The following is a 12,726-nucleotide window of genomic DNA, read 5'->3' as shown; positions in this document are numbered from 1 at the left end:
TGGGGGCCCCTCCCACGTGCCTCAGTGGCTCAGGAGACTGGAAACAGGCAGTCCCCGGAGACGGCGCCAGGGGCTAGGGGCACCAGGAGGGAGGCGCAGCGGGACCTGAGAAGCCCCTGCCCCAGGCCAAGCGAGCCTCTGGCCAGCCTAGTGGGACTCCGACCCAGGCCCATCAGGGGCCCCACCTCACCGGGCGATTCTGCATCTGATTTAAGACAGAGAGAAATCCCCAGAGCTGCCGGTGACAGACTTAGGAGCAGACACTTAACTGGGTCCAAGGTGGCATGGAGCTGGACTTGTAGGAGGAATGCCCTGATGTGTCCCCTGTCCCAAATAAAAGTCACCGTGTCCACCCTCCCATGGTCAAGGTCCCCGCCCACACGCCACCCTCATCTAATAAAATGGAGCTGAGTCTTTCTGACCTAGGGACAGTCCCAGGCTCTGGTCTTCCACGAGGGAGATTCAGACACCACCCGCCAGGTCTGGAAGGCCCCCCGGGCATGGCTGTCCTAGGGGAGGGGGTGACGGCCACACCTGCATGGCCAGGTACCCTGGACTCCAGCCCAGGTGGCTCCACCTTGCCACCCCGGCCCACTGGGCTCTGCACGGAACGATGTGACCAGGGACTCAGTGCCGGGGAGGGCCAGGGTCTGGCGCCAAGAAGCTGATGGACGCCCACTAACCGTCCCAGCAGAGGTGACGAGCAACAGCCTGCAGAGCGACCCTCCTGGCCCGCAGACTCCCCCACAGTGCTGCATGCAAACAGCCCTTCGCCACACTGGGGGCCAGAGGGAGGGGGAGCTGCAGGCACAAGAGGCGAGGCCGGACAGCAAGGATTCAGCACCAGCAGGAAGGGCGACAAACGTTTATTAGCTTCTCTACGAGCCGGGCCGGACACGCAGCTCCTCTCCCAGACGGTGGCTGCCCACCGTGTGCGAGGCGGTCCCCCTCCGAGCTCCCTGGAGCCACAGCCGTGACAGGGCAGACCCCGGGGGAGAGGAAGGCAGCGCTCTGCACCCCACGTGAGGGACGGGGACAGGAAGGAAAACAATCAGGAGAAGCAAACACGCTGCAAGGTTTTGTCAGTTTGACAGCAGGTACGGGTAGAGGGGGTTCCCGGGCAGGGCTACCGCCCTGTGTTCCGCACGGCCGGTGAGGAGACCCGCGCTGGCGCTGGTGGTCAAGGGGAACCAGCCAGACGAGATCAGCCGGAACGCACTGATTTCGAGGCTTTGTGCTCATTTCGCCCTCGGCCCCTTCTCGATCGGCTTCCCAATGTCTCTCCCCCGGAGCTTGAGGCCTGAAAGAGCCACCGGCCCATGACCACTGCAGCTCGCCCCTGGGTCTTCAAGGCACAGGGCAGCTCCACAGCACCACTACCCACTGCCCCGGAGGGGGCAGCGGCACCAGCACCGACCCTTGAGCGCGGCTCCCAGGCTCCACTGGAGGCGGGGGGCAGTGGGCGCGTGTGTGGAGGGGCGGGAAACCGATGAGCACCACGCCCACCACGCTAGCTTCCACGCCTGACTCTGAAGAGCACGTGCCTGCCCGTCTTCATGGGGACAGAGGACGCCCCTCCCCAGAACTAGGCCTCCTCGCTCTGGGAGCCACGCTGCCGCCAATGCTGGGGGCGGGGCAGGGAGAGCGAGGCCCACAGCACAGGGGGCTCGGGGAGATGCCAAAGGGGGAGGCGCCCAGACGCTACATGCTCGTGGGAATTTTCTTCAGGCGCCGGAGAATTCCGGGGCCCCAGGGGCCTTCCTGCGCCCCTCCTCACCAAGCCCACCCAGGAGGGGCGGCCGTACCACGCGCGGTCAGGCAGCGGCAGCCGAGACCCACTGAAGGATGGCGGGACACTCACCGATGGCTCTCTCGATCTTGCCCAGAACCTGGTTGTTAGGAATGGCCCGGCCACTCTCATAGTCCGCGATGACCTGTGGCTTTTCGTTGATTTTCTAAAGAGAACGTGTATTTGCACACGTCAGTTCCAGAAGGAGATGCTGGGAGACTAGAACACATCCAGGTGAGGCGCCTCAGGCGCCGACCCCCGCGGCACTGTGCAGGCCGAGGGTCTGAGCGGATAGCAGCTCAGGAAGTTACAGCCGACTCGTGTGGCCCCCCCGAGAGGGCTCAGGGTTCCCGGGGCAAGAGCGAACTGAAGCCCTCAAGTCACCAGGAGAGCGGAGCCCACGCCTCCCGCCTGCCCGACCACGGCCCGGGAGGAGGGGACCCGCCGCGCTCACCGTCGCCAGGTCCTTCTGCGTCAGTCCTTTGCCCTGCCGGCCCTGCTGGATCACCTTGCCCACCTCCAGGGTCACCCGGTCGTGGTGCAGCTCCTCGGTCTCCCGGTCCAGCTTGGCTGTGTTCTTGGTGATCGAATGCTGTTTGTTCTGGCCGGCGGCCCCTGGACCGGCACGAGGCAAGAGCAGAGGAGAGGGTTTGCAATGAAGCCGAAGGAGAGCCGTTTCAGAATGGGAACCAGGCCCAAGAGGCGCCCTGTGCCCAGGGTGACGTGCTAGGCCAGGCCACCCAAAGTGGGGACAAGAGCACGCAAAGGACAAGTCCAGAATCTGTGAACTAAGGAGGAGAACAATCCCTCCTGACCTACGCCAACCACAGCTGCTCTCACAAGATCCCTGACGTCGCCCGGCTCTGTGGCGGCTTCAGCTGCCAGCAGCCACCCGACAGCCCGGGGGCAGCACTCACGCGTCTGCAGGTACGAACCCCAAGAGCACCCCCCCCGGTCTTGCGAGTGGACACACGAGTACCTACATTTCTTGGAAGTCTCCACATCTTCTCCTCGTCTCTGAGCTGCTAAGATGGCCTGGAAAATTAGCAAGTGTTTTTCGGTCAAAATTAGCTTTGCAGTATTTGGCAAACACCGGTTTAGGCTGCTGTCAGCCAGTCAGCGCACTGCTAACGCCTGGCGCTTTTTGAGCCCGTGAGCTCCGAGCTCATGCCCCTAAGCGCAGTGCTACGTGCTTAGTACCTGATGCTTTTCCAAGCACTGACAAGCAAATGCTGGGTTTAAACCAAAGCCCATTATACAAATCCCTCTACAACCAAATATCCAGGCCACTCTCAATAAACTCCTGCTAAGGAAAACAGAAAGAGCTCACGTCTTGGCTGCTGAAAACAACGTGCTAATGGATTCCTTTCGGAAACCCACACTTGAAATAGATTTACGTCTCTAGTACACGCTCCTGCAAAAGCAGGAAGGAACGTCAAGTGAGGACCTGGTCTGGCCTTCCTCAGCCAGTCCGGCTCCTGATAAAAGACAGTACGTCGCACAAAGCCTGCAGCCCCCGTCCCCAACATCAGCAAAGACAGCGACGTCCCCTGATCTACAGTCCCCGAGTATTAATGTAGTGTATTTCTTGAAGCTTCTGACACCTCAGAGACGTGACTGTGCGACATTCTCAGTGTGACAGGTGCACAGATGCTTTCTAGAGCTGTTCACATGATTCCTAGCTTGTGGCTATTAAGTTTCCTTTGGAAAAAAAAAAAAAGAGTGAGTTTGGTTTTGACTAACTGAGAAGTCCTGGGCAGGTCAATGAATGCTGATCACCAGTGCCAAAGCTAGTCCTGGCCCAGACCTGGCACTGCGTGTCTAAGGCTGGCCCAAGGCGGCCTGAGAGCAGAAACAAGCAGGGTGGGGACTAAACTGCCCTTCCCCTTTTCCCTCACATCGACTCACAGATGAACCCCGGATGGACTAGCCAGGGAACCTTCTGCCCCGAGTACCCCTCAGGGCATGCCGGCTACCCTTGCAAGTTGGGGACGCAGGGTCCTAGGCCACCTCAGCCTGGGGCCAGGGACTCCCTATGACCGGCAATGTGCTTCAGTGGGCTCCACAGGCGGCAGCGGACTGGCCAGGCACCCGGCAGCCCGCAGAAGCGGGAAGGAGACCCTGGGGCGGGGGTGCCAGGCAACCGTGCCCCTGTCCCATCCCTCCCCTCGACCCACCACCTATCTGCGCTCCATCCCCCATCTGCGCCCCGAGGTCCACCCCGCTAACCTCGCCCCGCTCCCCTCCAGTCCCTATGTACCTGTCCCCACCAAGAGGTCCAGCGCCTCGCCCGCAGGCCTGTGTCACTGCCCTAAGACCATCCGGACCCTTCCACCCCCACCCCGCCCCTGTCTCCCACTCCTGCCCCCGGCCCCCGCCCCGTCGCCGCCCCCTGTCCCCGCTCCGCTCCCACCCGGTCCCTGCTCCAGTCCCCACTCCCCGCCCCCAGCCCCGCGTCCTCCCCGCCCCCGGCCCCGCGTCCGCCCCGCCCGCCCGGCCGCTCCTGGGCCCCGAGGCCCGCGCTGAGCCCGCACCTGCTTGGACTTGGCCTGGGCGGCCGTGGGGCCCTTTTTGCGCAGCACCGTTACCGTGTCCCAGTCACTCTCAGCCATGGCGGGGCAGGCGACGCTGGCGGTCCGTCCGGCGGCTCCGCGGCAGCTGCTCGAAACCCGGCGACGCGACGACCCCTAGTCGCTCGAGCGCTTCCGGCGCCCGCCTCGGGCCCGCCCCCTCCTCCCATTGGCCGGCGGCTCTGGGGGCGGGCACTTCCCGCGGCTCGGGGCCAATCCGTGCCCGGCTCGTCTGTGGAAACGCCAGAGGTGCGTGACGTGGGGCGGGAGAAGTCGCGGCCGGGGCGTGCGGCCGCTGGGGGTGTTGTGTGTGGGGGTGGCCGGGGGGGGCGCCAGGGGCAGCTGGAGGGGCGCTTGGGAGCGGTGGGGGGTGATGAGGGGCATGTGGGGCAATGAGAGGTACAGGGGCCGTGGGCGGGGAGGCGAGAGGATGAGGGGGTGGGAGGAAGGGGAACCCGGCTTGGGGAGGCGGCGCAGGGTGGCTCTGGAACGGGGTCGGGGCGCAGGACGTGAAGAGGGGTACTGGGAGGGGAAGGGGAAATGCGAGTAGCGGGTACTGTGCGCCGGGGAGAGAAGGGGAGAAGAGGGGACTCGGGGGAGGAGCAGGTAGGGGGAGGGAGACTGGGGTCCACACCTGGCTTCCTGGTCGCAGCTTTGGGGATGGGGATCGAGCAGCCCCGGCCTGGCCTGGCCCCTCGCGGGCAAGGTGGGCGCGCAGACTGGATGCAAGGGAAAGGTAGCCTCATTGATTTTCCTGTAGGTGAGGTTAGTTTCTGTTTCATGCCTTTTTTGGTCACCTGGCACGCAAATGGAAGTTCTGTTTCTCTGGAGTTCTGCTCACGTGATGCAAAGATGATGGGGGCCAGGGTGCGGGTTTGGTGGGGCCTGAAGCAAATATATTTTGTGGGAGGACTCCAAGGAAATATATAAAATTATAAAAAAAATTAGTTACAAAAGAGAATGTTTTTGTATAACATGTATATTTTGAATAATATAATATATACATAATTTTACAATATGTAATATATGTATACATAATATAACGTGAATAAGTTATTTAACAATAACTTTGTAATATTTTATAGTTATTTTATGATAATCTTTTTTTTTTTTTTTTTTTTTCCGGTACGCGGGCCTCGCACTGTTGTGGCCTCTCCCGTTGCGGAGCACAGGCTCCGGACGTGCAGGCCCAGCGGCCATGGCTCACGGGCCCAGCCGCTCCGCGGCATGTGGGATCTTCCCGGACGGGGACACGAACCCGCGTTCCTTGCATCTGCAGGCAGACTCTCAACCACTGCGCCACCAGGGAAGCCCAATGATAATCTTGTATAATGAGAAAATAAGTCTATAAATTTAAAAAAACTGACAAACTCCACACATCACAAAATTCAGAAAAATAACGTTTGTATGAATTAATGAATGCATCTCTAATGCTTTTGCTTACATTTTTGGCTGTATCCTCATTGAATGCCACATCATGACTTTGCAGAATTGTTTTACGGAAAGAACAGGAAGACAATTCAGACATTTTTCTAAGCTGTGTGATCTAATTTGTCTCTGATTGTTAGCGTTGACCTCGGTTTGGGTAATACTTGCGCTTCGCACAGATGTGCTCACTCTTTGTAGCATTCTTATAGGTTTATGCTCCACAACACAGGAATTCTGATAAATGTGTACACTTTAATAATATAACATCCAGTTATCTTACCAGCAAAAGCAAGTATATTTAGGAATTACAGTTCAGAATAGTAAAACTGTGGCAGACCATAGGCAAATCGGGAGAACAGGAAGAACTTGCTTTTATAGGGAGAAGGGGGAGTTGGGACGGGCTGTGATAACCAAAGAGTTTGGGGAGCTGGGGGTCCAATGGAGGCTTCTTGTTGGCTGGACTGCTGCAGTCTCTGATTGGCTGGGCTGTTGGAGGGTGGAGGGAAGTTTCCTTCCTCCTGCCTGACGGTAAGTAGAGGCACCTTCCTGCCCAAGATGTAGGCAGAGATCTCTTCCTGTTTGGGGTAATTGACATGCATGGCAGGCATGAGGGCACACCGTACAGGCCAGTCCCGAGTCGACTCCAACTCTGGCTGAGTTTTCTGTAATTAAATCCACACATTCTATCCAGGAGTCAGGACAGCCGAGTCCTCTGCTAACAATTTTGCATAGACTCCCTTTTGGTTCATACGACAAACCTTGTTTCTCCTTTGCTCCACGTACTTCCAGTTCCGGGCGCTGTGCGGGTAGTAGTTGGCAGATGTAGAAGATGTACCTGCCCCAGGACAGGCCAACAAGACTGTGAACAGCATAAAAATATCCCATGTACCCCAACTAAGTGCATCCCAACTCAAGCTCCTCTTAGTGGGGTCCCAAAAATGCCTGTGGTCACTGCAGCGGGCCCAGGAAGAGTGTGAAGAGAGAGGAGGCTGCTTAGAAAGAGACGGCGGTCTTAACCTCTTTAAGTCAAGATATCCTACTCCTGGAACTGAAGCAACACCGGCCATGTGAACCCTCGAGTGAGGCCCTCTCTTGAGGGCTGTGATCCCCAAAGGAGAAGTTGCATCAGCTCCGTGGTGTTGCATCTGCCCTGGTTGGCTCAGCCCAGAGAGGGGGCATCCTAGACCCTGGTGTCTTCTGTCCATGCAGGTGTCTGCCAGGATAGCCATCATCACATCTGGCCCTTGGTCAGGAGTCCAGGCCTGATGCCACAGAGACCTCTGCAGCCCCCGTCCTTGTGGCATGAGCTACCACCAGGGCACAGGTGGTACAGGTGTCTGTGCCCCTCCCCCCGACCCATTCCCTGTCGGGTCACCCGTGCTCACCCCCTCCTGGCTCTGGGTGCTCCTGATTTACTCAGGGTCCACGGGAGAGTAGCTTTGGGGGCGAAGCTGCAGCAGGTGGCATGGAGAATCAGCTTCAAGAGGCCTGGTGAGCAGCTCACATCTCCCCTGAGGCGCCACACCACTGCTGTTTAATGAATCCCCTGCTTGCCTTCACTAAAGTAACCAGTGTCACACATCTCCATTCATGGAGAAGGGAAAAGAGAATTCTGTAGCCTTCTGGAAAACAAAGATAAAACATGGCTATTTCTCTATTTCCCAAATAAAGATATTAACTTGAATATTGTATCCCTGATGAGAATTAGATTTTTTTTTTGATGTGGACCATTTTTAAAGTCTTTATTGAATTTGTTACAATATTGCTTCTGTTTTACGTTTTGGTTTTTTGGACGCGAGGCATGTGGGATCTTAGCTCCCTGAGCAGGGCTCGAACCCGCAACCCCTGCATTGGAAGGCGAAGTCTTAACCACTGGACTGCCAGGGAAGTCCCTCCCTGGTGAAAATTAGCATTAAAAGTTATCAACTAAATACTATCCAGTAAAATCTAGTAAACGTGAAGGTCTGTACCCTCACGAAGGAGGGGCTACTCACACATTCAAAGGCAGCTCATGATCACCATGGCCAACAGCCCTTGAGGTGGCCCCAAGGACCCCACTTCCTGGCAGCCCAGCTTTTGTGTCATCCCTTCCCCCTCCGTAAAAAAGCATATTTTATTGTGATAAAATACACTTAACTAAAAATTACCATCTTAGCCATTTTTGAAGTTTAGAGTTCAGTGGCATTAAATACATTTATGATACTGTGAAACCATCACCCATAATCCATCTCCAGAACTCTTTATTTTGTAAAACTGAAACTCTGTTCCCATGAAACACTAATTCCCTATTCCTCCTCTCCCCCAGCCCTCGGCACCCACCACTCTACTTTCGGACTTTAACTATTCTAGGAACCTCATATAAATGGAATCCTACAATATTTGTCCTTCCGTGACTAGCTTATTTCACTCAGCATGACGTCCTCAAGGTTCCTCCATGTTGTAGCCTGTGTCAGAACTTCTTTCTTTTTCAAGGCTGAATAATAGTCCATTGCACGTACATACCACATTTTGCTTATCCGTTCAGCCATTGATGAACACAGGTTGCTTCCGTATTTAGCTACTGTGAGTAGTGCTACTGTGAACGTGGATGTACACGTATCTTTTCTAGACCCTGATTTCAGTTATTTGGATATGTACCCAGAAATGGAATTGTCGATCATGTGGTGGCTCTAGTTTTAATTTTTTGAGGAATTGCTGTGTTTATTTTTGAAGGATGTCTTTTATAAATATTGTCCCATTGTGTTCTGACCTCCATTGTTTCCAATGATAAATCATCCGTCGTTCATATCTGTTTTGATCATTGTGCCCTGCATGTAATGTGACATGTTCTCTGGCTGTTTCAAGATTTTCTCTTTTTTGGGGGGGGGAGGGGGTTCCTATTATGTGCCCAATTATACCATTCTTCATATTTATCCTCCTTGGGTTTGCTGAGCTTCTTGGATCTATATATTAATGTTTTTCATCAAATTGGGAAAAATTTGGGACTTCCCTGGTGGTCCAGTGGTTAAGACAATGCACTTCCAATGCAGGGGGTGCAGGTTCGATCCCTGCTCAGGGAACTAAGATCCCACATGACACAAGGTGTGGCAAAAAAAAAAAAAAAAAAAATTGGGAAAAATTTCACTAGTAGTCAAATATTTTATTTATTTATTTATTTATTTATTTATGGCTGCACTGGGTCTTCGTTGCTGTGTGCACGGGCTTTCTCTAGTTGCGGCAAGCAGGGGCTACTCTTCGTTGCGGTGCTCAGGCTTCTCATTGCGGTGGCTTCTCTTGTTGCAGAGCAGGGGCTCTAGGTATGTGGGCTTCAGAACTTGTGGCATGCAGGCTTAGTAGTTGTGGCTCGCGGGCTCTACAGCGCAGGCTCAGTAGTTGTGGTACCCGGGCTTTGTTGCTCTGCAGTATGTGGGATCTTCCCAGACCAGGGCTCGAACCCGTGTCCCCTGCATTGACAAGAGGATTCTTAACCACTGCACCACCATCGAAGTCCCTAGACAGGCACTTTCTGAAAAGAAGGAGCCTTTGAGGATTAGGAGTAACCCACTGAGGTTTTCCTTTGGGGAAGAGCCCTCTGGCCAGTGTGGAGGATGGGGGTGTGAACATGGGGTGAAGGCAGTGCTCAGGGGAGTATGGGCAGTGAATTGGACTGACCAGGGCAAAAGGAGTGGTCAGGGGGCTGAGAGGGGCTGAACACCCTATGGAAGCTAACTATGTCAGGTTGGATCAACAGACCAACAAGCTACTTGTTACTCATTGTTAACTTAAAAGTTATTGGTTACATCCTTTGTTAGTATTCTGATGAATATGACTGTACAAGTATTGTTCACAGCAGATCTACATAATGCATTAGGATTCTACTTCCTTTCCCCCATCACTTTTTCCTTGTGTTGACAAGTGTCTCTAATTTTTTTGATTAGCTGCATGTTAATTCACTTCATTTTTATTTACCCCCATTAATTCAGCCCCAGACTGTCTGTCGGGGCTGCAGATCTCCTCTCCACCCATCAGGTGACTGGCCATCCCTGTGTTTCCCAAGCCTCATCCTCTGCAGCCTGTTCTCCCCAGCAAAGTTGGGTGGGCTTCGTCCAGACCCGAGCCTGGAACTGTCTTTTGAGGAGTTTCTTCTGTCTCCTGGAGCCAATGCCAGCATCTTCTTTCCTTTCACTCTTATCTTGGTGGACAGGCTCTAGTAACTTTCAGACCAAGACTACATGGGAGGAAAATTTTTTGAGACACAACATGTTTGAAAATGTCTTTATCCCATCATCAACTCTCAGGGTGATTGATTGATACTTTGAGCAACAAATTACAGGTTGGAATATGTTTTCTCTTAGAATTTCAAAGTCAGGCTCTATTGTCTTCTAGTTTCCATATTACTGTTGAGAAGTCCCATGTCTTTCTTGTCAGTCCTTTATTTATGACCTGCTTTGTGTGGGCTTCCTCCTCTCTCTCTTTGCCTCTGTCTCTGTCTCTCCCTCCTTCTCCTCTCCCTTCCCTCCCCCCTCCCCCCATCTGGAAGTTTTAGGACCTTCTACTTGCCCTCCTTTCTCTGCAACCTCAGGGTGATGGCCTTGGTGTGCTTCCCCACCATGTGCTCCACACTCTAGACCCCCTAAGTTTGGACAATAAGGCCCTTCAGTTTGAGAATGTTTTCTTGTGCTCTTTCCTCAATAACTAACTCCCTTCGTTGCTTGTTTCCACTTTCTGGAATTCCTATCACTAAGATCTTAGATTCCCTCCTGGGGCTGTGAATGTCCTTATCTTTTCTATTTTTAACTCCTTTTCTTTCTGCTCCACTTTTGGGAGATTTCCTCAACTTACCACCCTTTCACTGACTTTTTTCTTTAATTTGGTATCACATTTTTATTTTCTAAGTGCTCCCTGCTCTAGTCTATCTGCTCCTTCTACGGCACTGAAATTTATAGCACCCTGTTTCACATATTCTTCTCTCTGTCCCTCTGAGGTTACCAAGTTTAGTTCTGGTCATGTTTTTTTTTCAGGTACCTGCACCCTCCCTCCCTCTCCTTTCATCTGTTTTGATGTCTTTCGCGCAACTGTCCCAACCCTTGGCTGTCTGTCTCATCCGAGAGGGTGGCCCTTGGGAGCAGCTGGGAGCCTCGTGTGCATGGCAGGACTTGCCAGGGTGGGCTCCTCTTTGGGGTGATCAGGGTGGGACAGAGCCATTTCGTCTGAGGGTCCCAAAGAGCTACACGTGGCCAACCCAGTTTCCTCCTTAGCCTGACTGCCAGCCAGGTGGCCGCCAAGGGGAAGAACTGAGCCCGGCATCCCTAGGCTAGCGAGCCCTTGGATTCATCGCCTCCTGCCTTCCATAGCAGTGAGGAGAGGGAAGTTGCCTGGCTGTGTGGGTTGGAGATGGGATCTGGGGTCCAGCCGTCCCTACACAGTGTTCAGCCCCTCCCTGCAGCCCAGCCTGCTCAGGGGCCGGGGCCTCTGGGTTTGCCTGGAGCCAGCGCAGCTAGCCTCTGACGACCCCCCTCACTCTGGGACCCAAAGGGTAGATCGTATATGATGCAATTAGCTGAAGTTTCATGTAGTGATCCTAAATGATGTCAGTGATAAAATACAAATACTCCTCCTCAAAATGTCTCCTGTCGGCTGCTGGCACCGGCAAACTCCAGCACGCTTTGTATCCTACGTGGAAATCAGCTACACCCTGTGTTTCGGGGGGATGTTCCTAACATTTGGGTGTCATGTGTACTTCCAGCCCTGGCAGAACTCTGCGCTCCTGCATTTAAACAGCAAAGCAGGTGACATTAGCACCGCCACTGCGCCCGACTTACTTCAACCCTGTCGTTCTATACAGCCACTCAGAGTTTCCATTGGAATTCACAATTTTTCAACTGCGGAGATGTCTGAAAGGCACCAGGGATCGGCTTTGACCAAAGACACTAACAGAATCACAATCTGCAGGAGGTACGTACGGTTCTTCCTAACTTGGTGCGTCTGTGGTTTCAAGTGAGAGAAAATTACCACGAGTTTATTAAGGTCAATAAAAAGTATCCTTTGATCAACTACGAGTGAAAATAGATGAACAAATATGGCTGGGTACTCTATTGAACATGACAAGAAGAAAAAAGACTGATGGTGACAAAAGCACTGTGAAATTTGCAGATATTAAGACTCAAAAACAGAAACTGGTCTATACTGTTATTCATTAATGTGAAAAATGGATATGTCGGTGTAAGTATTCCCCTTGTTTTTGAGAAAATACATAATGTAAAGAAAGTTTTGATCCATCACTTTCCCCTTCTTTGTACTGTTTATTGAATGTATTTACTTTTTATTCACATGGTTGTGTACATGAAGTTCAGCAAGAAAATATTTTCACAGCTTGCTTTTCTTCTCAGCCATTGTCGTTGTCACCGAATACACTTGGTCCCATGGAGAAGGGGAGTTAAAAGATCCACTGGGCATCCCCAGCGAGCACTGGAAAGGCCAGGTGTGCGGGAGGAGAGGATGGGCTGTGGTCCAGGAGGGTGAGTGGCTGGACTGGGCAGTGGAGGAGGCTGCCAGCTTCTCCTGCGCACTGGTGGCCACTTCCTTCAGCTGCAGAAAGCAGGACCACTTAGACTGAGCCGGGTGCAGGGCCTCTACAGATGGCCAGGGGAGGGGAGGGGGCCGGCTGGAGAGTGGGGGCTGCCAAGGATGGGCCTGGGGTTTGGGGAAGCAAGGAGGTACGGTTGACAGCTGGCAGAACCAGGGTCAGAGGTCCCAGCTGAGCTGAAGAATGCTGGGCCCTGGACAGGTGGGAGCCCCATGGAAGAGGGTGGCAGTGGTGGGGCGGGGAATGCCTGCTGCAGTGGGGTGCTGGGAGACCCCTGAGGGCCACCCCGAGCCTCTCCGACACAGAGCTGCGGACCTTGGCCAGGTGATCACTTGCTGGGTCCGAGTGTGAGCAGAGCCATCTTACGGTTTGCG

The 12,726-nt window shown here is 53.9% G+C and overlaps 1 protein-coding gene and 1 non-coding gene across 2 annotated transcripts; one reads left to right on the top strand and one right to left on the bottom strand.

Moving 5' to 3' along the window:
• Positions 1–851: 851 nt before the first annotated feature.
• Positions 852–4,513, bottom strand: EDF1 (endothelial differentiation related factor 1). Its single transcript, XM_030838254.3, has 5 exons — positions 4,324–4,513; positions 2,773–2,824; positions 2,244–2,404; positions 1,862–1,955; positions 852–1,300 (listed from the first exon to the last, which is right to left on the bottom strand). Exons 1-5 carry the CDS (start codon positions 4,399–4,401, stop codon positions 1,239–1,241), a joined length of 447 nt encoding a protein of 148 aa, XP_030694114.1. The 5' UTR covers positions 4,402–4,513; the 3' UTR covers positions 852–1,238.
• A 4,260-nt stretch (positions 4,514–8,773) lies between these two features.
• Positions 8,774–8,846, top strand: TRNAG-UCC (transfer RNA glycine (anticodon UCC)). The gene has a single exon. It is a non-coding gene; the product is annotated as a tRNA-Gly (tRNA).
• Positions 8,847–12,726: the final 3,880 nt, after the last annotated feature.

The sequence above is a fragment of the Globicephala melas genome, chromosome 6 (assembly GCF_963455315.2).
Source record: "Globicephala melas chromosome 6, mGloMel1.2, whole genome shotgun sequence".
Taxonomy (NCBI): domain Eukaryota; kingdom Metazoa; phylum Chordata; class Mammalia; order Artiodactyla; family Delphinidae; genus Globicephala; species Globicephala melas.
This window is presented reverse-complemented; position numbering and strand designations above follow the sequence as displayed.

Bases quoted from the DNA above. Each gene is read 5' to 3' on its own strand.
- EDF1 (XM_030838254.3), bottom strand. From the start codon at position 4,401: ATGGCTGAGAGTGACTGGGACACGGTAACGGTGCTGCGCAAAAAGGGC. The intron at 2,405-2,772 runs GTAGGTACTCGT...GTGCCGGTCCAG, and splicing joins TGTGGAGACTTCCAAGAAAT to GGGCCGCCGGCCAGAACAAA. The intron at 1,956-2,243 runs GTGAGCGCGGCG...CGTTCTCTTTAG, and splicing joins CGCAGAAGGACCTGGCGACG to AAAATCAACGAAAAGCCACA.